The 26,341-nt window shown below is 33.8% G+C and overlaps 4 protein-coding genes across 6 annotated transcripts in view; 3 read left to right on the forward strand and 1 right to left on the reverse strand.

Annotated features, from left to right (window-relative positions):
* Nucleotides 1-1,137: 1,137 nt before the first annotated feature.
* On the reverse strand, nt 1,138-10,433 carry LOC107070875 (uncharacterized). Its single transcript, XM_089179509.1, has 3 exons — nt 9,668-10,433; nt 8,845-9,167; nt 1,138-8,723 (listed from the first exon to the last, which is right to left on the reverse strand). The coding sequence occupies exons 1-3, from the start codon at nt 9,713-9,715 to the stop codon at nt 8,165-8,167; spliced, it is 930 nt and encodes a 309-aa protein (XP_089035635.1). The 5' UTR covers nt 9,716-10,433; the 3' UTR covers nt 1,138-8,164.
* Nucleotides 10,434-10,774: 341 nt separating this feature from the next.
* Nucleotides 10,775-14,309, forward strand: Mcm6 (minichromosome maintenance 6). The gene is made up of 11 exons (XM_015329463.2): nt 10,775-10,999; nt 11,079-11,222; nt 11,308-11,572; nt 11,649-11,851; nt 11,932-12,130; nt 12,212-12,742; nt 12,811-13,116; nt 13,190-13,526; nt 13,609-13,731; nt 13,822-13,964; nt 14,039-14,309. Exons 1-11 carry the CDS (start codon nt 10,908-10,910, stop codon nt 14,153-14,155), a joined length of 2,460 nt encoding a protein of 819 aa, XP_015184949.1. The 5' UTR covers nt 10,775-10,907; the 3' UTR covers nt 14,156-14,309.
* A 410-nt stretch (nt 14,310-14,719) lies between these two features.
* LOC107070874 (urea transporter 1) lies at nt 14,720-19,360 on the forward strand. Its single transcript, XM_089179510.1, has 11 exons — nt 14,720-14,818; nt 14,971-15,093; nt 15,243-15,362; nt 15,653-15,804; nt 15,874-16,009; nt 16,603-16,686; nt 16,834-16,981; nt 17,069-17,253; nt 17,328-17,499; nt 18,419-18,509; nt 18,732-19,360. The coding sequence occupies exons 1-11, from the start codon at nt 14,780-14,782 to the stop codon at nt 18,760-18,762; spliced, it is 1,281 nt and encodes a 426-aa protein (XP_089035636.1). The 5' UTR covers nt 14,720-14,779; the 3' UTR covers nt 18,763-19,360.
* Nucleotides 19,361-22,170: 2,810 nt separating this feature from the next.
* LOC107070882 (uncharacterized) overlaps nt 22,171-26,341 on the forward strand; it is a 26,537-nt gene continuing 22,366 nt past the window's right edge. Inside the window, exons 1-2 of one of the 3 annotated variants that reach the window (XM_089179513.1) lie at nt 22,171-22,635; nt 23,668-26,341. The exon at nt 23,668-26,341 is cut by the window's right edge and continues 69 nt beyond it. In XM_089179513.1, coding sequence (XP_089035639.1) covers nt 25,924-26,341 — 418 coding nt within the window. In that variant the 5' untranslated portion in view covers nt 22,171-22,635; nt 23,668-25,923. The remainder of the gene's footprint in view (nt 22,636-23,667) is intronic. The other 2 variants (XM_089179512.1, XM_089179514.1) reach the window with 2 other exon arrangements.

Here is a 26,341-nt window from a genome sequence, read left to right on the forward strand (position 1 = left end):
TCCGAAAAGTAGTGAGGTTTTTTCCGAAAAGTGGTGAGGTTTTTCCCGAAAAGTAGTGTAGTTTTTTTTAGAAAAAACCTTACTATAGTGGTGTTTACTAGACTAACAGAGGTGTTTAGTTACCATGCATTTTTTAGTTACCAGAAGCAGCTCGTCTCATTTCTTTGAATTGAGAACTTGCTTGCTGTGTAATATGTTATCTATTTATATATGTTTTCAATAAAACGTATAATTATTTTTGAATGTGATAACAATAATATAATAATAATATTATAACAAATAAACCCAACAATTATCCTACTCCTGATATTCTGCAGTGGTCTCTTTCTCTCGAAACTTAGTTTTTCGAAGGTTTCACTTCTAACACGTGTGATCTGCCCACATGATTTTTTTTTTTATTTCTTACGAATAAAAGAAAGAAAAGAAAAAAGAAAGAAAAAATGAGAAAAATCTTTGGAATAAAACGGTTAAGCCTTTTTTACATAGATTCAACAAGCGTTTTATCCATCTTTGCATAAATCCTAAAGCGTTGAAAAAGTTCGAAAAGCTGAGCTACTTTTACGAATATTCTTCCACGAAGATCTTACTTCTCGTCCGCTATCTCTAAGAACCGTCGAATCTAATGAATATAAACGGAATGCTGCCCAGAGTAGTTCTTTCAGCAAAAAGCTATAAGAGAGAGAGAGAGAGAGAGAGAAAGATAGTGAGAGAATCCATGCGTTAAATGTTTCTTCTTTGCTCAATCGCGCAGCATCCTCTACCAACCTACCACACCAACGGGTTTTGTTTTAATTCCTACTTACAACTTGATCTCGGTCGTTTCTCTTTCTCTTTCTAACTTCTTTCTTTTGCTAAATCACCGAGTAAGAGTAAGGGGAAAACGTGAAGGGCGAGGGAAAGGAAAGGGAAGGGTTTACCACTGATATTTCTATTTGAATCAAAGTAAAAGACAAGACTACCCTCGGGCAGCTTATAAAAATGGAATTAAACTGCTAGCTTTCTTCCTGTTCCTTTCTCATATTTTCTTTTTTTTTCTAAAAACCAACTTGCATCGATACTCGATACTTATAAAAATACAAAAAAAGACTGATTGATTTATTTATTTTTATTACATTTCTATAAACTTGGAAGATTTGATATCATTTTAAGTCACGTGCAAATCAATTCGTGCGAAGTTGGTTGTCGTGTCGCGTAATTTAAAACAATTTTTATAAATTTATTCTCATGTATGTATATTTTATTTGTAAATATTTCTACCAAGGGTTTCACGTATAACGTGTTGCACATGCTGATAAATAGTAAATTGATTCGAAATGTTTTAGAAAAAACTGTTCTTACTATGTCTTCTTCGTATTTCAATGCGTACGTTTTATATAACTGTGCGTTATGTGTATGTGTGTGAACGAGTAAACAACGAAGGATACTTCTTTGCTCGTGACATAAAACGACGATCGAACGACGTACTCTTGCCTTTACTGTCTGCAATTTCGTCCCTTGTCCAAGAACGTGCTTGGTTGGAGCTTCCAATGTCGTATAGAAGAACTCGTAGTTTCTCTTCTTTTCTTTATCTAACTTTTCTCTCTCTCTCTCTCTCCTTCTCATTTTATCTTTATCTCTCAATCTCATGACTTTTCTCTATCTATCTATCTCTGTTTCACTCGCCATCAGATAGTCTCGGTCGTATTCGATTCGCAGTGATTACTCTTGATTCTTCGCTCGAGAGAGGAGGTGGAAGTCGTTCGGGAGATTCTCAGCTACAAAAGGGAGCTGCTCGGAAGAGGAAAGGAAAAGGGTCCGAGTAAAGTATTGAGAGGTGGGTGGAAGAGGGAACGGGAACGGGAATGAGAAGGGGAAAGGGAAAAGAGAGGACAGACGGGATCTACTCGGATCCCATTTAAACGGGAGGGGGGGGAGGAACAAAATCAGAAGCAGAAGCAGCAATAGCAACAGCAACCACCAACTAGCAATGGTTCGCATATACGGGATACACGGTGATGAGGTTATTCCGTCCACCTCTTCCTCCCTTCAGGAAGTGACGTCAGATCTCGACGTAATAAACACAAATATAAGTAGTTCCTGTCCCGATGTAAAAGTAACGCAGCAACTCTACTAGTCAGCTAGCTAGCTAGCTAGCTCACTAGCTCGACGTGATCGTATAATACCAATGAAAAGGTTAACAGAGATTTTACGCAGTCTATTTATGCATTACCATCAACGTTTTATACATAATGTTCAATACTCTGTCAGGAGAAGAATGTACTGAACAAATCCTACTTCTTCTACTTTAACTCAATACCCGATGTCTATACGTTATCGTGAAAGAACAAAATTGAAGAATGTCAAGAAGATTCGTATGGTAAAATGTCAACGTATATCAAATACGAAAGATGAGAAAGACAGCGAATATTTCCTACTGTTCTCCTATTTTTCTTTACTCTTTTTTTCTGTAGAATTCTATCGATATTTTTTGGTTAAAAATATATTTCACAAAAGGATACATTTCGAAATCTAATTTAGATATTCTTCAGCCGAATGTAATCTCAACCCTGTTGCCATAGATACGAGTGAACAATTGCGTCATTTAACTGAGTATTTTGAACAAAAAAATCACAATAGAAACGGTTATTTCGCGCATATATATATATATACGTACGCGTTGCAATATGTATGTTAATCGAATTTTGCATAACAGATAGACAAAGCTCTCTCTCTCTCTCTAATCCTGGCAGACGTCAATCCTATCCAGACACTCGATATAACCAAACAAACACTGCAGGATTAGCAGGATAGACGTTAGATGTATATATATATATACACGTTTGTTCATAGAAAGTTGTATATACGTTTATAATAGTGAATAGAAGATAATATAAAGGTATGTAGATAGGTTAGAAAGATATGTATGTACTATGTTGCTTGTACTCGACGTTTTAAAGACATTAATCTTTATCAGGTTTCTCTTAAAAGCGAGCTTGTGAGTCCCTTTCCTCAGACAAGAAAGAGAAAGAAGTAAAAAAATGAAAGAAAATAAAAGGAAAAAAATAAAAGAGAAAGAGAGAGAGAGAAAAGATCTTCGATCCGTGTTCTAAACCAAAGAACAAAGCGTCTCTTTTCTCTCGCACGCGTACACTTTCTTATACTCCATCTTTATTAAAGCTCCTTGGTGAAAGCTCAAAAAGAAGGAAGGAAAGAAAAGAAAGGAAAGAAAGAAAGAAAGAAAGAAAGAAAGATAGGGGTTAAGACCAGGGTAAGTCGCTTATCCTCAGACTAATTTTTCGTCTCTCTTCGCCGTGTCGTTGAAGAGCCCACGGCGGAGTGGGCCGCAAGAAGGGAACACTCTCTCGTGAGTGAGTTTCCCTTCTAACTAGAAAGAGAAAGAATAAGAAGAAGAGAGGAATTATGAAGAGGTAGTATAGTATAGTATAGTGGAGGCCGTGGAAAGACGAGAGCGAGCAACAATTATAAACACCGTGGCAATTACATGCCTTGGGTGCGTGCACTTTTTCTTCGAGCCCTCCCTCTTATTTCCTTTTTTTTCTTTTTTTTTTCCTTTTGGTGAATAGCTGCAAGTCGTGAAAGAAGTCCGCAGCCTCTTGAACCGTTTCACCTCAGCGTATCACCACCACCACCACCACCACCACCATCATCATCAGCACCACCAGGGCCATCATCAGTAACAGCACCAGTAGCTACCGTAATACTACTCTCTACCATCTCGTTCGCGATGCCTGAAATAAAAGGAAAAAAGAAAGTGAGAGAAAGAGAGAGAGAAACAGTAACCCTTTCCTTCTCTTCTACTCATAATTGAGCCTTGGATCGTAGAACGAAGAGAGCGCGCGACTTGGGTTGAAGCGAGTGGCTACTCGGACGCGTCACGTGTGGGATCTCGAGTTTATTTGCATCCCTTCCCATCCCTTTTACCTCTCTTACCATCAGCATCTACCATCTAGCATCCACCACCACTACTAACACTATCACCATCACCACCACTATTACTACTACTACTTGCATTACCACGATGTGGTTTAAAGAGGAGAGTTTAAGGGAAATTGCTCCGCATGAAAGGACACACCTACAACTCTCTATTTCTCTTTCTCTTTCTCTTGGTTACTCGTATTGTTATCGCGTAGGTGTAACTGAAGTTTGCTGTCAACGATACGCCAGCTATTTGTCACGATCCACTCACTCACTACTACTACTACTACTATTACTCTTTGAGAAACCAAATCCACGAGAGGATTTTTTTTCGAGAAAATCTCATGGATGGTTTCTTGTCGTTGACGTTCGAAGATTAATGTCGAGATCCTATCGATCGTGTTGAATTTAATTTCAAATGGGAATATACGTACACAGCAAAACGTCAAAACTTTGCCAATTATCGCTATTGTAAATCTTCTATAAGGAAAAAAGGGATATTTGTTATAGAAAATATGACAAATTCTTTTTAAATTGATTTGAATTCATTTTTAAACATTAACAATCTCTTCCATTACATCGTTTATAATATATTTCATTTGAAATTTTTAAAAGCTAGGCACAAAAATTTATCCAGAAAAAAATTTGTTTAGGCTTAGAATTTACACACATGAATGTATGTGTGTATTCAGAGGAGAATTTGCTCGAAGGCCACCCGCAGGTTCTCGTCGATGGAGACGAACACAAAGGTGGGACATAGATAAATGTTGGGAAGCCACGACGGGGATTGGACCAAACCAGATAGGAGACAGAGAAAGCAAGAGAAATGAGATAGTGTTAGTAGGTAGGTAGGTAGGCGGTAGTAGTAGTAGTAGTAAAGTTGAACTGGTACCGATGAGGAAAACAAAGCGTACGGCCACGGAGACAAATCGGAGTTCACTCCCTCGGGTTTTTCGTGGGTGATAGAAGGAACGGTAGGTTGGAGGTTGAGGCGGGATGGAAGGTTGGACGGGAGTGCATCGATGCGAACCAATCGAAATTTCAATGCTAACTGACGAGCGTGCGATCTTGATACGAACTCGATCGATATTGGCAATATGCCCGCATTGTCCTAATCGACGCTCTGAAACTATGAAAGAGATTGAAACTCCTCTACTCTCTATTCTCTTTTTTTTTTCTTCTCGCAATTTATAACAAATTTTCTCTACCAAAGTTTGAATCTTAATTATACGTAACGTGTACCCACCAACCCACCCCCTCGATTTAATCGAAAAGTTTTCAACTGTAAAACAATTTCTTACGTTAGAACATACGCAACCCATTCATCCACCATCACCCCCATCATCATCATCATCATCATCATCATCATCAAGTTAAAGTTATTACTCTAATCAATTATTTCAATATTTTAAAGCATTTCATATTTCCTAACAATAATACAGAAATAATAATCACCAATTTATATTGTAAAGTATATGATGAAACGATAATAAAAATAAAAAAATAAAAAAGAACCTAGGGAATAAAAATTAAAAATTGAAATGAATTAAGAAAGAAAAGTAAAAGTCAAATAAAAGTAAAAGAAAAGAAAAAGTGTTAGGTGGATTTGTCATAGATAGAGAAAACTTACCCTTACGTTAGTCTCTGTTGGAATAGCTCCATCTTTTGCCATTCGCGGTCTTTTCACGAAACGTATCGAGGTAATACCAATCTCTCTACTTTCTTTCTTTGTTTCTTTCTTTCATTCTCATCCCTTCCCGTTCCCTTTACCATACCCATGCCCCTTGAACGAGCTGGTTCCCTTTCTCTTTCTCTTCTTTTCTCGTCTAACCTTTTTCTTTCTCTTTACGGTCGCAGAAAGGATAGCGCGAACGTATTCCTCATATTTTATTCTGGCTTCTTCCCTGCTTTTTATTGCGGTTTGACTCGAAGCCCGAGACGAGGCTTGGCTTGGCTTGCAGCAACAGCAACAGCAGCACCGCGTCGCAATTTCAGTCTCACCCGCTGTTCAACCCGTCGGGGATCCTTTTGCTTCTACCTTTCTTTCTCTTTCTCTGTCTCTTTTACTCTAACTCGACTCCGTTCGTTTTCTTTTAAACCAGAGTTGTTGGAATTACATAAGCAAAAAGACTAAAAAAAAAAAACAACTAAAAAAAGAAGAGGACAAATTCAACCATACTGGTGGGGGAGGAGGGGAGGTAGAAATTCACGGCTCTACGGAGGGAATAATGATAGGAGAGAGAAAAAGAGACAAAGAGAGAGAAAGAGAAAAAACTTATTCTATCTTTTATTTACTTCGCTGATCCAAATTCTCATAGGTTTTTCGGTTTTTTTGATTCTCGAGAAAGAAAGAAACCAAGATTTTTCATGATTTATACCAAATCTTACGTTAGGGGGTTTTTTAGGATGACAACCTTTTTTTTTTTCATCAATCTTTCATTTCTATAACTGTTGAAATATTTTCACGCTTAAATCAAACATAATTTTTCTTCGTAACGCGCCGTGTATCCTTTTTTATTCATCCCTTTTACGTGACTTCTTTGTAAAACACTTTTTTACACCTATCCCTCTCAATATTATCAAAAGGTATATATCCACCATCTCTTTGGTATTAACAATATTACAATTTGTATATTTTGCAAACGAGTCACCCATCCATTTTACTGATCTTACCCTAAAATCGCTTAAGTCTTTAATGATTCATATTTTCATTGTTATTTTACACATGTTTAATTTAATTCCCAGATTATTTTATTCAACAATTTGTTTCAAATAAAAAAAAAAAAAGTAAAAATAAAAACAATAATAAGATCAAAAATAACGTGAACAACAAATTACTATAAAAAATATTTAAGTGCGTACCTTTTTATAATACGATCTAATTTAGATCTTATTTCATTTATTTGATTATATTTTTATTTCATTTATTTGATTTAAATTGTATAACGTTAATCAAGACCCACTTTAACGTCGGCAATCTTGTTTTCTAGAATACATTTCAGAGTCTTCTTAGAGATGATTAATAAACGAGACGCGAAAATGTCGTCAACTAGTCAGATTTATAATACTCTCCATTTTATCAAGTATAGTTTATCTATGAGTAAGAGAAATGAAAGTTATATCGTTCCATTTATTGCATACACATATTATATAAATACACACACACACGCATATATATATGCGCAGTTGACAATCGTTATTGGCGTAATTAGAGTCCATGCGATTGCACGTATCTTCGTATTATTTCAAACCTTTGTGTGTTGTACATCAAGAAAGATAATTAATATTTATCGCTGACCTGACTTTTAACACTTCCTATGTATTTGTGTATATTTATTTGAATCATTCTCGCCTTTGTATCAAGCAAATATCTTTCTCTTTCTCTCTCTCGCTCTCTCTCTCTCTTGATTGTATTATACTTCATTTTAAAAGATTGTCTCAAGCGTAGTTCATATCCAATCATTATCTTCTCGACGCGACATTTTCTTCGATCATATTATATAAAAGTTAAGATGATATATATGTATCACATATCTAATTTCTAATTGAAACTTACGAGCAAAATGGACATACGTAAGATAAAATGATTAAAAAGGAAAAGAACAAATCTAATCTATCCTAAGGAGAACCCTAACCCTACTCTTACCTTCCTTTCCTTCGCGTTTTAACGTACTCGGGACTACGGGTTCAAAGCAAAAGAGAATTATGCGCCGGGGAAAAATTTAAATGAATAAAGAACGACGCTGTGAAACGTTATCAACAAAAAAAAAGAAAAAAAAAGAAAAGAAAAGAAAGGAAAGTATGAAAAAGAGAGAGAGAGAGAGAGAGAGAGAGAAAAGAAGAAGAAGAAGAAAAAGAAAAAGAAGAAGTATAAAAATGTTATGCGAAAGAGGAAAAGGATTTTTCGAAAACCCTTTTCCTCCTCTCGTTTCCCCTCAAGTGGATCAACGTTTAAGCAGTCCATTATGAAAGCGGTTTACTTTGGCGCGCGTGTCGTGCTAGCAACACCTTCTTAAAAATACAACCTAGGAAAATCTCTTATAGCAACTAACGTTTTTTTTTTCTTCCCCCTTTACTTTGAAAAAATCTTTTATAAGGAAAAATAATGTATTATATTTATGTGAAGAAAAAAAAAATATATATATATATATATATTTATATATAATGAAACGTCAAGAAAATTCGTCAAAATATTAATATTATTTCTGACACGAGATATGATGCGATATTTACAAAATAAATATGAAAGTTATCTCGGTTCCTCTTCGCATTCCTGTTTATACTGTCCGAAGGGTCTATTGTTATGGATATTATTTACCGCCATGTAGGAATATAAACGAGGATTTCGTAGACCAGACACGTATTTTCCGTATCGGGACAGTATCAAAGCCAAAACAGGATTGGTAGGTGGATGTAAATCGTTGTTGTAGCTATCACCGTTTAGTGTCCTGCTTAGGAAACGATCCAGAAACTTTATGACGCTTGTTATGTCTTCCGAATGATGATGATTATTATTATTATTATTATTATTATGATTATTATGATTATGATACAGCTTAGTCAACTGATCGACATTTTTTCCATGATACGATTTTTGTTGACCGATTGATGAGTTTTCTTCTTCTTCTTCTTCTTCTTCTTCATCATCATCAGCTTCCTTTTCTGATACCTCTTTAACTTTGTACTGCGAACTTATGGGAATAAGATGACGACGTTGTTCTAGGGGATTTGTATTCTTCGTCGTGATTTCAAATAACTTTTCGTTCCTCGATGTTTCAAAACTTTCGCGATTTCGATTCCGATTTAAACTGTGTTTAGATTCCAATTATAAAAAATATATATATACATATATGTATTTATTATTTTTGATTAAGGTTTAATAAATTAATGAATACGATCGATAATTTGATAGATCAATTTAATTGTCACCTGTTTATCTTGTCAGCTTTATCGAAAGTTTGAACAATCTCGTCCTTAAACGGAAGTGACACCGTTATTGGTCTAGAATCTGGATACAAATAACTAGTTTCTAATAAATGATGACCTCTTCGTTTGTCAGCAATTTCTTCGGGTTCATCGACAACGTCATATTTGTGATTGGCATATACAATGTTGCTGCTACTGCTGCTGCTACTCGAAGTACTCATTGAAACGGGAACACTTCGAGGTGGTGGTAAATAACTATGCACGATGGACGGCAATTTTGTTGGATTTTTCATTAGTATTCCGTACGTCATGTAGATGCACGTTACCTGAATTAAATCAATGAAAATACCATTGTGGAAAAAAATAATCTACGAGAAAATAACGTTTTATTTTTTTTCTCTCTTTTATGATGACCCCTTTTGTTTCTAAACTATTCGACGATTAAAAATACTTAATGATGTAAATTTTAAATAAGTTATTTTTCTTTTAAAACCGTTCGTAAAGTTCTTGATAATATAGCATGATAATATTAAAAACCCTTTGAAGTTAAAAACGTACTCAAACAAAATTCCATCTACCTATTGATATGTATTTGGATTTATCAGAGATATATATATCTTGTTCTTAATTATACTCTGGAAATGTTTATAAACCCTATTATAATTAATTAGAAATGAAAAATAAAACGTTATAATACTTAGAAATAAGTTGACTGTATAAAAAGGAATTTATATGATTGTAAACTTATGGTTAGTATAAATAAACTACAACAGCTGGATCGTGTTATTCTATCTGTATAATATTCGTAGAAAAAGTTATATGTTACCAAGAAAAAGAAGAGTATTTCTTTGGATGCTGCTGCGTGGCCCATCATCCGACACTATCTTGAAAAGAACTAAAACGTCTGTAGGCACTTCGCGTTCCATTTATACCGTAGGACGTTTCGTTCGCTAAGAGCTAAGCCTTGTCTAAGGCAGGAAGTACATACAACGACTACATATCTATCCACTCGAAAGATTTCATCGCTTTCCCTTTTCGGTTTCCAACCGAACCCCCTTGTTTCACTTTTAATGTGTTCCGACATTATTTTAGAAACGAATTAAATGTTTTCATTATTATTGCGTTTGTTGATCGAAATTAACACATTGATATCTTTTACTTTCTTTTTTTATTATTTTTTATACGATTATTTTATTTTATTACGGTCAAATAATTTTCATTATATTTTAAATCGTTAACATTTTGTAAAATATTATTCATTTGAAATTACACGCCATTAGTTAATTACTAGTTCTAATTTCTATGTTCTATAGATCGATAGTATATAAAGCTGAGACAATATGACTAGAATATAAACGTAATTTGTCGATAATTGAGGTTTTGAACACAGTTCTATTCCACGGAGAGAACATGTTGGACATTTATCAATATTCAATTAATATGCGATATATGAGGAATATTAAATTCAATCAGAGTGAAAATTAACACTTCAGAAATGACAATTTCGTATATACAAATATGTATAACTGATATTTCAATAAATGGATATCTTATTATTCATTTATACTTCAATTTTATTTCAATTTAATAAGAAAGTATTGATTAATAATAATAATAATAATAATAATTTAACGATTAAATTCATAATCTTTAATTTACATAAAAAAGAAAAGATTGAATATAATGTGTGAACAAACATAATTGATTTATTTAGAAATTGATCACAAATTGGAAGTTAAATTAATGATCTATATGAATAATTATGGATCAATATGTAGAGTGCGCTATGTTCTTATACGCACTTTTACCCTTTTGTCGATAAGTTAGATTTCTTTAGAAAAACTCATAAGGTAAAGAAATTTTGACAAGCCATCTAGTTCCAAATAAAAGTAAATTTACTGGACATGTTACTAAAGTTCCTAGAAAATTAGGACTACATGTGTATATGAGATCATTTTCTTACTATTATTTATTCTATGTCCCCGCGAAAACTTTTTACCAGACATTATATTTGTATTAGTTGAAACAAATTGATGATTGTTGAAAATTAATTATTATTATTAACAATGGATATTGGAGATTCACAATTACGTCGGTTGCGTGTAACAGATGAAATAGGAACAAAATGTCAGAAATTATTTCAAGATTTTCTAGAAGAGTAAGTTTTATTAATGAACAATATTAAATAAGTATCTTTATTAAAATTATTGACAATGTTTATTGTTGGATAATATTAGATTTAAGGAAGATGGTACGATCAAGTATGTGGAAGCTGCTAAAGAATTAATAAGTCCAGAACGTAGTACATTGGAAGTATCCTTTGATGATGTTGACTCCTATAACCAAGCATTATCTACAACTATAGTTGAAGAATATTACAGGTTGCTATAAAATCAATTTAAGCTGTTCATACACTGATCTGATAAAAAGTACAACTTAATAACACATACTATTTATTTTATTCAGAGTATATCCATTCCTTTGTCAAGCAGTGTCAAATTTTGTAAAAGATAGAGGTGAACTGACCAAAGATAAAGAATGCTATATAAGTTTTGTCGACGTACCAACAAGACAAAAGCTTAGAGAATTGAATACGACCAAGCTTGGTACTCTCATTCGTATATCAGGGCAAGTTGTTAGAACGCATCCTGTTCATCCTGAATTAGTACTCGGTACCTTTATTTGTATGGATTGCAATGCAACCATTAAAAATATAAAACAACAGTTTAAGGTAAATTTCAAAAGAAATAGTTTAATAGTTGTATTACTAGTATCGTTAAATTAATTATCAACGTTTATATTTATAGTTTACAAATCCAACAATTTGTCATAATCCTGTCTGTAGTAATAGACGTCGGTTTATGTTAGATGTGGATAATTCTGTATTTGTAGACTTTCAAAAAGTAAGAATGCAAGAAACACAAGCAGAATTACCTAGAGGATGCATTCCACGTTCTCTCGAAGTTATTTTAAGAGCAGAAATAGTAGAAAGCGTACAAGCTGGTGATAGGTACTTCTATCATTGTCCATTTAACATATCTGTATCTTATTTCTACATATATTTTCATGTGAATACATTTTTTATTATAGATATGATTTTACTGGTACGTTAATAGTAGTACCAGATGTAGGTGCATTGGCTTTACCTGGTGTAAGATCTGAGCCTATGTCAAGGCATAAACAGGTTGACCAAGATGAGGGTTTTACAGGACTTAAAGCACTCGGTGTCAGAGATTTAACATACAGAATAGCATTCCTTGCTTGTAGTATAACAGCGACAAGTCTTAGGGTGATTGATTAAAATTATTAGAAATATTAAATGTTTTCAAAGTTATAATTAATAATAATATTTAATTTTTAAATATTAAAGTTTGGTGGACATGAAATGGTTATGGAAGAAATATCCCAAGAAATGATGAAAAAACAAATGACCGAGGGAGAATGGAATCGAATATATGAAATGAGTCGTGACAAAAATCTTTATCAAAATCTATCAACCAGCATGTTTGCTGCGATACACGGTAATGAAGAAATTAAAAAGGGAATAACGTTAATGCTTTTTGGAGGAGTTGGGAAAACTACTGAAGAGGGAACGTCGTTAAGAGGAGACGTTAATTGTTGTATAGTTGGAGATCCAAGTACTGCTAAATCGCAGTTTCTTAAAAGCGTTACTGATATGTCACCTAGAGCAGTTTATACATCTGGTAAAGCATCTAGTGCAGCTGGTTTAACTGCTGCTGTAGTCCGAGACGAAGAATCTGGAGAATTTGTAATCGAAGCTGGTGCTTTGATGCTTGCCGATCATGGCATTTGTTGCATCGATGAATTTGATAAAATGGATCCTAGAGATCAAGTAGCCATACACGAAGCTATGGAACAACAAACAATTTCATTGGCTAAAGTAAATAAAAAATACAAATAAAATAGTCTATTACTTAATATTTATTATATTTATACGGTCATTTTTAGGCTGGCGTAAGAGCAACTTTAAATGCTCGAACATCTATACTGGCGGCAGCTAATCCTATCGGTGGTCGTTACGATAGGAAAAAATCATTACAGCAAAACATTTTATTATCAGCACCTATTATGTCAAGATTTGATCTTTTCTTTATTTTAGTAGACGAATCTAATGAGATAATAGATAATGCTATCGCTAAAAGAATAGTTGATTTACATTGTGACAATATACAAGATATCGAGGTCATATATACTCAAGCTGAAATTATAAGATATATCAACTTTGCGAAATATTTCAAGCCTGTTTTAAGTAAGGTGAGCATTTTGAAAAATAAACAAAAATTTACTTTGATATCTGATTTATTAATTGATCGATAAAACTATTCAGGAAGCTTCAGAACTGTTGATAGAATGTTATACAACGATGAGACAAAGGACAGGTAGTGGTTCTGGAAAATGGAGAGTCACAGTAAGACAATTGGAAAGCATGATCAGATTATCAGAAGCATTAGCTAAACTCGAATGTGTAGATGAAGTTACTGTTAAACATGTTAAAGAAGCTAAACGTTTGTTGAACAAAAGTATCGTTACGGTTGAACAACCGGATATTGATTTAGAGGATGTAGACATGGAAGCAAACTCAGGTGTAAGAATAGATGATCCACCACCACTTATGGCTGCGTTCAATGAGATGGATCAGGATGATAATAATGCGCCTACTTCACGTAAGCTTATAATTATCTTTTTATATTAATATATATAACAAAAGATAACAATAAGAATAAAAAATTAATTATCTTATCACAGCAACAACTGAACAACCAGAAGTACAAAAGAAAAAGCTTACCATGTCATTTGAGGAATATAAAAATTTATCAAATATGTTAATACTTTACATGCGAAACGAAGAAACTCGCGCCGAAAACGAAGGTAGACATTTTTCTTGACGCGTTAAATGAAATCCGATTATGTTAATTAGGAACTTAATGTTTGTTCTGTTTTTTTTTTTTTTCTATATAGATGATGGTAAAGAAAGTGGAATACGTAAATCCGATTTGGTAGTATGGTATCTCGATCAAATACAGGATCAAATAGATTCTGAAGAAGAATTGTTAGAGCGTAAAAATTTCATTGAAAAGATTGTTGATAGATTAACTTATCATGTATGCATCAAAAAATATTTATTAATCTATTTCTAATGTTATCAATTTAATCATGCTTATTATTATTTTAACAGGATCAAATTATTATACCTCTTACTACGAAAGATTTAAAAAGTAAAGGTAAAGAAGCCGAGGAAGAAGAGGAAGATCCTTTGTTAGTTGTACACCCTAATTATGTTTTAGATATGTAATAATTTTGTTAATATTTTCAGTAACAAATTTCATACCAATTCAAGTGCCTTCAAATTGCTGAATATTTTTATACCTTTCATCATATTTTGTAATACGTCAAAAGATATCTGTATGAAAGAAATAAACAAATATATTTCTATTTTTTATCTAAAATTACAACCAGGAAAATGTGGTGTACATTTTTACGGCAACTTTTAATTATTATGACCTACCAACAAAAAAAGAGATAATGTTAATTGCTTTTTCTTAAACGTATGTTAATTGTTAGATAAATTAACGACACGTTTGAAGTGGGTCAACTATTAGAACAGTTTAGTTTATTCAGCGGTGCTATTCTTCTCTTAGAATGGCATTTAATCTTAATAAATAATTTTTATTTATAAATTAAGATGAAATGTTTTTCATTAAAAAGTCGTATTATGTTAAAACATTGACTGCGGTAAGATAAATTGAAGAAAGTATATCTTTTATCTGTACCTACAAAGTTTAACGAGTTAATAAAAAACAATGTACACATTTTTATCGTCTTAATACTTATCTTCATATGGTGGGGTAATCTAGAACAGTGATTAAGAGGACTCAGGTGTTGTGTCAGAAGATGATGTTCTTTGTACGAATTCACGATGTCTGAAGACAAACTTAGTACTATTTATTACACTGAGGTAAATCATAAACTTTTAATTTAAAAAAAAAAAAAAAAAAAAAACATACATTTAAAACAATTACCGTTACCCTCATTTAATTGATTAATTATTAAATTAACCGATAGAAATGAGCATTAATTTATTTGACAATTATTATAATTATTAATTAGGAACGTCCGCGTGGTGCATGCATCGGTGATTTTGTTCTTTTGAAAAATGTGTTGTCGAAAAAGAACAAACCGATTTGGGTTCCCGTACAATTATTGGATGCTTTATTACGAGGCTATGGACAAGTGAGTGAAACCATTTATTAAAAAAATATTGATAATGATTAATTAAGTAGATAAAAGCCTTTTTCAAGATGCCGTAGATTCAATAGGCAAGAGACAACACACTCTAGATCTAACTTTATCTAGATCGAAATATTTGTGCAATCTATTAGGTCGTGTTTGCTAATAATCCACTAAGTGGATTATTAATAGTAATCGCTTTAGGAGCAACGGCACCAAAGATCTTGGCCTTTTCTGCTGCTACTGGTTTTCTAGGTCTTTTACTTTCCATGGTACGTGCATACGATATCAATCATTTTTTAAATATTATAATAATAATAGAAATATTTCTCGTGTCACGTTTGCGCAATTTAGAAAAGAAAAAAGAAAAAAAGAAAATATTATGAGAAAAAAAGATTTATCATTTGCATGCAATATTTTTCGTTCACGATTATTATCTTATTTGTTTATAACGCGTCATATACGCGAAAATGTTGACACAAGTATTTTGTCGCAATGCGCAAAAATTCTCTATCATAATTTAGAATTTTATTATTGTATTCATGTAATATTTTATTTACAGTTGATGAAAGATTATCAAGAAGTTATTGAAAATGGATTGACGGTGTTCAATCCACTTTTAGTCGGTGCATTGTCAGCCAGTTTGGTACCAAATTTATACGGCGAATTCGATGCTTTTAGTTATCTGCTTATATTAATAGGAACAATAACGAGGTGAGAATATAGTTTTTTATAAACATTGGAATCAAATGATTTAACTTGGCTGATAATTAATGTTTCCAGTGTTTATCTGACTCGTTCTTTGCAAAACAATGAGATTCCGTTTACAACTACGTCTTTTAATTTGGTGGAAATATTATTACTTTTTATTCTAACAATGCAAGATAATTTAGTCGAATCGTCAAACATTCAAACAATGGTAAATATATTATGAATAATAAATGATTGACAATTAATCTCGCACGTCACAGTGATGGAGAAAAACCTGAAAAAGGGATCACTCGTAGAATGTCTACATTTCGTGACCAAAGTAGCACAATTACTTTGGAAAAGGGCTTTATTCTCATCTTAAAGTTCTGGGTATTTATATATATATGTATATATATATTTCACGCGAATTTTACGAGAGAAAATACAAACCCTAGCAACACCCTCACGCAAACGGGTATAACTTTCCCTCTAGTATTGATCAAGCTCGGTCAGAATTTCGGTTGACGATGGTATTTCTTCAACTTGGATTTTCTTATCAAAGTCAAAACCAAATTAAGCAGTCAAATATATTTTTTCTTCTTTTTACCTTTTTTTTTCTTTGCAAATACTTTTATCAATAATAATTGAAAAAAAAAAAAAGAAATCAAATAAAATATTAGAATATGAAGATTACAATTGGAGAATGTTAGGAAAATCGTAGAACATAACTGAGATATATCACTATGGCGTATGAGAAGAACTGTGTACAAACTCGAGATGTTGCTGTTAGCTACTTGTACTCTATATTCTCGTTGTTTCGAGGACAATGCAACAAGTGATGGAAGGACAAACGATGCCAGTTTTATCGCGGCAAATGTAACAGACGTTAACGTCGACTGGGGAATGGTAAAGATCAACTATCTCTTCTGTTTAACTCGATTTCAATGCATTTTGTTCTTCGAACTCGAATGTATACAATAACCTCGATCAAAGGATCGGTATAGATAAACGTAATATTTGAATAATTTTTTTTGTTTTTTATTTTTTCAACATGTATTCCGAGGTATGGTCGTCTCATCATCCCAAGTATTCGGCGTTGACAATATTGCAGCAGGAGCTGTTATTTATTTGGCAGTTTTAGTTTATTCTCCAGCAACTGCTGGATTTTCTTTCGTGGGTGTATTTATTGGCACACTAGCAGGTTCGTGTGTATAACATCCTTCTTGAACGTTAATTAAGCATTCCTTGTTGAACTATCGCATATCTAACTACAAGCTTATTTTACTAGGCTTAGAATTTAGGGTACCACACAATGAGGTATTCACGGGATTGTGGGGATTCAACAGTTTCTTGACTGGTGCCGCCTTAGGGGGTAATTTATTCGTACTTAATTTACAAACTGCTGTTGCAACCCTCGTAGCTATCGTTTACACTGTAATACTTCAATACGTCTTACGAATTCTATTAGGAAAGGTATGTTGAATATCGTTAAGATAATACGACAGGTAATTGCATTTAAAAAAAAAAAAACAAATTTTCTTTTACAGATCGGTTTACCAGTTTTAACATTACCCTTTGCAATCAGCACGGTTTTGTTCGTAAAATTGCGTAGTTCTTCGTCGGATTCGATATTTCCTAAACCACTGCAGTATTCTTATCCGGAAAAACAACGGCAAGATTATATAGCGAGTAAAAAAAATATCAAACGAGATAGCGTAGGTATAATTAGATTTATTTTCCTACTGAAATATCGAATAGACACGAGATTTTATTTGCAATATTTCTTTTTTACTTGTCTTTTTTATATACCTCGTTTTTTTTCATTATCTCGACGATTGAATCATCAAGATAAACAGATATAATCGTATAGGATCTGTTAATAATACTCAAACTTGATAAATACGTAAATAATAATAAGAAGAAGATCAGAGTATTATCAAAATCAATCTTATTTGAGTGATAATAGCACGAACATCGATTATGATATCTGTGTAGCCATGTTTTGAAATATTTCCAGTCTTCCTTTCAATTCGCAGTGTATCTTCGGAGTCATAGCAACGCGTATATCTAATCGCTAAAGTTAAAACAAGCATCGAGGAATACATCTTCATCCTATCTCTATTTATTTTTCATACATCAAACATTACTTCTCTTGGGATAAGTAAACACACGCATTTGTACACGCATACACACACTTGCAAACATACAGACGATCAGACTGAAGCTTTTAGTTAGAGATCTCTATGTATCATCATCGTCATCATCATCATCATCATCATTATTATCATCATTATCATCATAATCATCATCATCATCAACGTGGCACCATCCCCCGAAGACGGAATGAAAACCACGCCCTTACGGAGCTGGTAGCTCCGAACAAATTGATTTTACCCTTAGCAAAGTTATTCACCTTATTTCGTAGGAGGAGTTTCAGGGAGAGTTAAAGTTTCCCTTTTGATACCGGGTGAAAAAAGGATAGTCGATTTAGGTTGGATGTTAGGCGTCGAAGTTTAAGCTTAACTCATACAAAAAAGATGGCTGAAACGAAGTATATTCAAAAGATCAACTTCTGCCCTTTTCGGTTGAAAAAAATCGACCGGAATTTAACGAGTTCTTTTTTGTTATTTTAATCTAGGTCGAGGATTCCGAGATGGACCTTGCGCTTCCTTAGAAACAGAAGATCATATAAATTGTTTCTTGGAATTTAATAAAATATGTTATGTTAGGTAATATTGTGCAGTATTCATATTCTGTATTAAAAAAAAAAAAAGAAAAGAAATAGTATGAAAGGAACATCGATATTAAGTCTATGTTTTTGTTTGATCTTATGATATATATATATATATACCTAAGTCACGAATAAGAATTCTTCTCTTGGATATATAATATCGAGATTTGATAGTTCCCATCGTAATATGGAATATACAAAATGATTTTTATTACTTTAGCAATTTCACGGATGAACGAGAAAAATGTTGAAGAGAAACGGGTGGAGATAAAAAATCGATAACTTTGATCGACATTCCGTGTTTACCAAAAGATTACTTTTATCCTCCGAAAAAAAGAAATTTTAATCTTAATAAAAGATTTTCTATATTTTTTACCTCATAAAATTTTATATATGTTTATTATATTGTGTATAATAAATCATGGTACGAACGTGTTAATTAATTGATGGAAAAAAAAACACCTATTGAAATTCTATAATAACGTTAAATTTTGTTAATTAAATTCAGCAACATTTGAAAAATATAAAAATCTAGAACGATAAATATTTGGATGAAATGCACTTAGGAAATAAGAAGCCACAGGTCGATCGATCAAATTTCTAAGACCCACCCACTACTTTCACTTCAGTTGCTTGGTCTATAAATTCAATCGCGATATTTTATTGGCTAACTCATGAGATTTGTAACACGTGCACAAATGCAACCCCTTTTATTTACTTTCCATTTGAATGGTCAAATATCGATTTTACGATATCCCGAAAAAAAAAAAACCTTTATCTTCTGTGTGACATCAAAGGGTAGTTGGTGATGGATGCCTCTCATTGGCATCGAAAAATATCACAAAGCAAATTTGTTCATTCGCTTAATGAAAGACAAAATATGAGTAATGAAAAATGAAAAGAAAAAAAAAATAGATAAATTATATCGTTGGAGAAATTATTTTTCATGCTTAGCAATTACTTACAGTTTAGCAAAGAAAAAATATAAAAAGAAAAGAATGTAATCGTTGCGAATAAAACAACGATGCAATATAAAAGTTGGTTGTAGATCGTAAAAAAGTTTTCTTCAATCGTATAGAGAAACTAATAATATATACGACGAACCTCAACTACTCTAGTGGAGAAATTTCATGTTAAACTCTGCATGATGATGCTGGTGTTATTGCTACGATGAATAAAATCTATGTCCTCGAACAAGACGACGACGACGACGACGACGACGACTATGACTACTACTGAACTGTTATCAGCTCTACTTCGATATTGTTATCACGAAATTTCCTATTTTCATTCTATACGTTTTATTCGAAAAACTTTTACGATTTTACGTAAAAGGATAAAATATATATATATATATATATAGAAAATTCTTTTTACATATGTATATAAAGAAACTATTCTCAATGGGGAAAAAAACTCGACAAAAGTTTCTTTTTTAAAAGATATAAATCCTACATAAAATAGCCGATTAAGAGAAAATTCTTTATTCGTTATTCCATTTAAGATAAATCTGGATAATACGATTATGTAGTTTCCATCAAACAGAAATCCAATTTTAGGATATGGAAAGGAGAATGATATAAATGGGTGCAGATCGAAGTGGTCCAATAACAAAACTATTTCTTTTTATGATCTTCTTCTACTTCTTCTTCTTCTTCTTTTTATCAGATATACAAATATTCGATTTCACACACACACACACATGTACGTATACATGCATATACGAATACAATTTTTATTGGAAGAAAAATAAGTAATAACAAATAGACAAATAATAATAATACATCGGAAATATATTTAAAAATATTACATATAATATTTCAACATTCTATACACAGTGTACTCTTGTGTATAAGAAAAAAAAATAAAATAATATCATGTGTGCATATCACACGTGTTAGAAGTGAAACCTTGAAAAAACTAAGTTTCGAGAGAATGAGACGAGTGAACAGTTTCAAGAGTAAGATAATTGAATAGTTTATTTATTATAATAGTATTACCATATATAACAAAGATCACCGGTATGATTTTTTCCGAAAATTGTGAGGTTTTTCCGATAAATGTGAGGTTTTTTCCGAAAATTGTTCCACGCAACTTCTTTCTTTATTTCGATCGTCGGTTCGTTTGTACCCTATTCTTTTGTCGAATACCTAGGTTCTTATCTCTGTTTATTCTTCTACTCTTCTATCGCTCCTACTTACAAACAGGTTAGTATCGAAATTATTGTATAAGTGTCTATGCGCTTCATAATATGCAGTCGCACACAAACACACGAATATACAACCAGGAGCGATAACTACGAAGCAGAGCATAAAGAGGAGACCGAGAATAGGAAAAACTGTATAGCTATATTCTTTCTCATTCTTTCACAGGCTCAATCCTATATGTTTGTCTCTTTTTCTCTTCTTACTAAATATCATGGCCGTTACAAAGCCGCCTATCGCTCCGTTGCCTAGCCGCCTATCGCTCCGTTGCCTAGCCGCCTACCGCTTCGTTACCTGACGGACCGTGTTTCATTTTTTTCAAATCATTCCCTATTCTAAAGAAGTTTTCACTTCAAAAATCCGGTGGAACGTAATAATGAAGAAAGCAGAAGAAGGACTTTGTACACAAAATTAATATACGATACGGCACAAGTGGAAACAATGCGAATGCCGCAGTACCAGTACTCTATAATAATCCTACGTGTACATATATACGAAAGTTAGATCCACGTACACGAAAACAAAAAAACAAAAAAAAGCCACGAAAAAAATACAAATAAAAAGTAAGAGAGAAAAAGAGAGTATTTTAGGTCGTTTAACAAAGAAGCAACTCGAAAATTCCGACCCAACTGGTTGAAACTGGCGCGGATCCATCGAGAGCAAAAGCCCCACTGCGGAATGGGGTGGTGGTGGTGGGTAGTGGTATGTGTTAATCTGGTTGATCGTTTGAACTCAAAAGCCATATCAAGTTCATACGTTAGAGAGATATGTCGTACAACACGTCACGCTTGGGTATTACGGTTACAGTTAGATATATCACATAGATGTTAGTTATATGTATACATATATATATATATATATATTACAAACGACAATAGTTCTCATTCTATGGTAATCGAAGAAGCAACTTTAGTTAGCCCCCATCGATCGATCGAGCGTTAGCTACGGTCATAGGTAAATACGTATATGCATACGATAATATGCGAATATATATCTTCCGTTAAATCGTATATGCGGTGTCGTATAACCGGCTGGGTGATACGGTAGAAAAATAAATGGCAGAATGGAAACAACGAGGTTTTTGGACAAGAAAAAGAAAGAAAAAAAAAGAAAAAGAGAAAGTACATAGAGAAAAAAAAAGAGAGAGAGAGAGAGAGAGTTTTTCTTCAACATTGAACAGCAACCTTTTTTGCGTCAGTAGGTGGATGAAAATGATGAGGAGGTTGTGCTTCTACTACTGCTGCTGCTGCTGCTGCTGCTGCTGCTGACGATGGTGGTGGTGGTAGTAGTGTGGTAGTGGTGTGGTAGTGGTGGTGGACGATGTGGGGTAAATGTGGAGCTTGAAGAGAGGGTAGGTAAAGGATAGTTGGTAGGGGTGCTTTTGTAAGGGGTGGGGAGTAGAAGTGAACGCATCCCTGCCAGAACGACTACCTGCCCACCACCACCAGCCTGTCTGCTACACGACTCTACTACTTTCCCCAGTATTCGGCCGATCGCTAGCACTCGCGCACGCAACAAACCCCTTCGTCGTGACGTGTAAACGGGCCTTACTTTCATTTCCTTTTCAAATATTATATATATGTATATTCCTTTCAAATATATATAGAAAAATATATATATATATATATATATATATATATATATATATATATATATATATATATTTATATATACAATAAGAACTATGTTTAGTTACATTAATAGTACGTTCAAAAACTTAGAATATAATTTTCGTTTGTCTACAACATAATCGTGTATCATTTTATTACGTGCATTTCTAAGATCATTTTCATCAATCTTTCTCGTTTAAATCATATACCCTTTCTCTTTTTTCTCTTTAATTTTACGCACACTTGGAAACAATATTTTTACGCGAAAATCTAAAAAGCAAGCGCGTGTGTGAAAATTAGTCGACTCGCAGTAAGTGACTTTCCGAGTAAAAAAAAAAAAAACCCCCTTTTCGAAGAATTCTCGAGGCCAGAACACTCGTGTGAATCTATTCTTTTGTCATATACACCTTTATGATACCTTTTCCCCCTTTTTCTCGGCCTTTTTTTTCTCTCCCACGTTTTCTCTCTCTCTCACACACTCCTAACCTTTTTCTATTCACGAGTTTCTGATTGGCCATCGTAACATTTGCGCTAACTGCAATGTGTACAACGACTTTTGGGTTAACTCAAGCTACGAGCTTTCAACCCGTCAAAATGAAATTCCCTTTAAGTCTTCCCTTAACTTTCCCTATCTACTATTGTTATCTCTTTTGCATTCTGTATCATTTCGTTTCTCTCTCTTTCTTTTTTACCCTTTGTCTTTCTGTTATTCTATAATAGCATCAATATTTGATACCTTTAAAATAACAAGTTTGAAAAGTTTGTATAGAGATCGATGAACTCGTGACACTTCTATATGCATCTCTTTCTCTATCTCTCTGTCTCTCTCTCTCTCTCTCTTTCTCTATCCAATTATCTCGAATAGAAAAAGCCAAGAAGAAGATAAACTTACTCGGACATCAACTGAATTTTTTAAACTAACGGGATACTACATCTCACAAAAGTTACATCTTCAAAAAAATAAACCGGACAGTTACCGGAACCTTTTTTTTTTTTTTGACGAGTACTTTAACATCATCCTCATTTCCTAAGGGAAAAGAAGAAGAAGAAGAGGAGAATAAATTTTTTGAATTTTTTTTTCAACGTGAATCGTCAATGGTCTGTGCTAAAAGAACATAAAAGAAAAAAAGATAATAATATTTTTCTTCCCGTTTTTCTTCTACGATTTTTATTTTCTATTGTCTCGCACAAACGAAGGAGAGTAGGCGAATAATAAGACCAACCCGTGAACACTTTGTGGAGTTCCTTCTTCTGTTGATCCTCCTCCAACCCTCTCCTCCCTTGTCCCTCACCTTCTTTATCTATATTTTCGATTTAAAAGTCTACTTTTCATGTTGACAAGCACAGTATCAGACTGGTTTGATTTATGAGCAGTGTAATCGATGAGAACACAAAACTATCCTGTTGCGCTTTACGTGCGATAAGAAAGAAAGAAAGAAAAAAAGAAGAAGAAGATAAAAGGTGGTAGTGTGAGTGAATCTTTAGAAGGAAAAGATAAAAAAAAAAAGGCAGCAGCAATAGCAGCAGCTACGGGAATAAAACGCATCAATCAAGCAAGGAAAGTTTAAACAAGAAACGTGAGATGAATCAAACTGTTGTCTCCTCCCACGCTTCGAGCATATTTTCTTCTCGGCCTTTGGTATCAAAACAATTTGATTGTGGAAATAACACGCCTAGGAGTATGAGATAGTTTGTACTATCGCGAAATTATTTTTATCTTCGAATATTTGACACATTTATCAGCAGAGTTCTGAGTTAGATCGGAATAATTAGAAGAGAAATGATCATCTAGAAAATAATAATCAAAACTTGATAATTTTTTGGTATATATAATAATAAAATAAAAAGTATAATCGTCAAGTATATCGTTTTACTGTGTTGGTGTATTATTTTAATCAAGTCTTACAACAAACAGCTGTGTTGGTTTAGGGTGGTGGCTTCCCTCGGCCCTTGCCTCAAAGAGACACGACCAGAAAGATTAAGAAAGGAAGAATAAGGAAGGTAGATAAGAAAAGGGAAAAATTAAGAGGTGTTGTCTCTCGGTCGGGTCCAGCTAGTTAACAGACACACATACAAACAAACAAACACATATACGGTGAAGGTGTGAAGGTGGTATGGCTAGGAGGAATCCCCTAGAAAGGAGGAACGAGGTCGTTAGCTGCTACGCGAGAGAGACCAGGAAGGGTCGAGGGAAGTTGGCCGGGCAAAAACAACCTTTACACACCACACCACATCACACCACACCGACGACGACGACGACGACGACGACGACGACAACGTATCCCTCTCGGCGCAAGGTTTATAATCCTTCTTCTCATTTCATCGTCAAATTCAATTTTTAATCTTCGTTTCTACTATTATCATTCGATACACCTTGACATATCGTCGTATCTACCCAACTGGGATATGGATAGTCGATAAAAAACAAAAGAACAAGAAAGGATATCCGATATTCAGATACTCCCACCCTCCACCACCTACAATTCCATCCACAATCGTTTGGCTTGACGAAGGGCAGACTTTTTAACAATTAATAATTGCGGTTGATACAATAAAGGCCGAATATAATCATCTACAGTTTTACGTTTTGTTAATTGAATGTTAAGATTGTTGTAACAATTTATAGGGGAAAGAAAAGGAAAAAGAAAAGAAAGAAACACGAACGAACTCAACACATTGACAACGGTACTAACGAAGCTCCCTTTAAAAGATTCTCTCTTTTGCGAAGAAATATAGTTGTTCTCTCATCTCTTATTGACTTTTTTCTTAGCCTATTGGGTTTGTTCGAAGTTGATTTTTTTGAGCGCACAGAGATCAAAAAGAAAGATTAAAATAAAAGAGAGAATAAAAAGAAAATGATCAAGCACGGATCGAACGTTACACGCTAGAATTGAGTTTGAACTCGTGCCAAATGGTCCGACGATTCTTCCCTCACGAGGTTATCATCGATTAAATTCGTTGGGGGGTTAAACAACCAAAAAAAAAAAAGAGAGAGAGAAAAAAAAGAAAAAGGGAGTAACACAAAAGGTTATCTCGGCAAAAATCGATTCCGATCATCATGGGGATGGAAATTCGTAGCTGGTCACTGCCGCTAATAAAAAAATTCTGCGGCCGAGGAGAATACGAGGATTTGGAAAACGTGGTGTGCACGATCGAACGTGCGATTAGCACGATCAGATAATATCGTTTTGATGGTAGTTAGTTCAAACGTAATCAAAGAAAAATTGAGAGAAACGACGGCCATTATTATCATTCGTCGTTAGAAAAAAAAAGAAGAAGAAGAAAAAAAGAGCAACCTCTTGCCTATTTTAATTTTTGTTTCTTTTTTACCAAGGGGTTAAAAACATGGGGTTAAAAACGTATCGAATTATAAAAAAATGGTCTTGATTATCGAGGAACTTAATCCCGAGCATAATCGTGGGATACCGTAATTGTTCCCGATATAACTGTGACCATTTAGAAAATTAAGTTGGATCTGTAAGAGTAGGAAATTGAGAGGAGACGAGATGAAAATAATAGGATCTAAAGGGGGGCAAATTGGTATAGTACGTTGATGAGAAAGGAGTGAAAGCGTAATGCACCAAGTTTAGTCGAAGAGATGACGGTTATGCCGTCGACTTGTGATGTCGCTGACAAAGCAGTTTCGACAAACGATGGTAGTAACGGCGGCGTGGAGGTGGCACGTCTCGAAGCCGTCCTCGCAGCATTGGTGGAAACAAAGGTGGAGGCGATGAAGGCATCATCGACGATTGCTAAACGTTCAGGCAACAGTGCACCAACCAGTCCACGTCGTCCAAGATTGACCTCGACTTCCACGGCCTCCTCGTCGTTAAATCATCCCCATCATCATCATCATCATCATCAGCATCAGCATCAGCATCATCATCAACGTCATCAACAACAATATAATCATCATCATCATAATCATCATAATGAAAATAGAAGGAAGAGTCATCATCATCATCACCATCATCATCATCACCACCATCAACATCATCAACGTCGTAGACGACACG

This window comes from Polistes dominula, unplaced genomic scaffold (genome assembly GCF_049000335.1).
Source record: "Polistes dominula isolate Pdom_NZ unplaced genomic scaffold, Pdom_raw_medaka contig_27, whole genome shotgun sequence".
In the NCBI taxonomy this organism is placed as follows: domain Eukaryota; kingdom Metazoa; phylum Arthropoda; class Insecta; order Hymenoptera; family Vespidae; genus Polistes; species Polistes dominula.

Coding starts and splice junctions, on each gene's coding strand:
- LOC107070874 (XM_089179510.1), top strand. CDS start 14,780: ATGTCTGAAGACAAACTTAGTACTATTTATTACACTGAG. Junction 16,687..16,833: donor TTAACGTCGACTGGGGAATG/GTAAAGATCAAC, acceptor TTTTTTCAACAT/GTATTCCGAGGTATGGTCGT. Junction 17,254..17,327: donor TACGAATTCTATTAGGAAAG/GTATGTTGAATA, acceptor TTTCTTTTACAG/ATCGGTTTACCAGTTTTAAC.
- Mcm6 (XM_015329463.2), top strand. CDS start 10,908: ATGGATATTGGAGATTCACAATTACGTCGGTTGCGTGTAACAGATGAA. Junction 13,117..13,189: donor TCAAGCCTGTTTTAAGTAAG/GTGAGCATTTTG, acceptor AAAACTATTCAG/GAAGCTTCAGAACTGTTGAT. Junction 13,527..13,608: donor TAATAATGCGCCTACTTCAC/GTAAGCTTATAA, acceptor ATCTTATCACAG/CAACAACTGAACAACCAGAA.
- LOC107070875 (XM_089179509.1), bottom strand. CDS start 9,715: ATGATGGGCCACGCAGCAGCATCCAAAGAAATACTCTTCTTTTTCTTG. Junction 9,168..9,667: donor AAATACTCTTCTTTTTCTTG/GTAACATATAAC, acceptor GATTTAATTCAG/GTAACGTGCATCTACATGAC. Junction 8,724..8,844: donor AAAGCTGACAAGATAAACAG/GTGACAATTAAA, acceptor ATCTAAACACAG/TTTAAATCGGAATCGAAATC.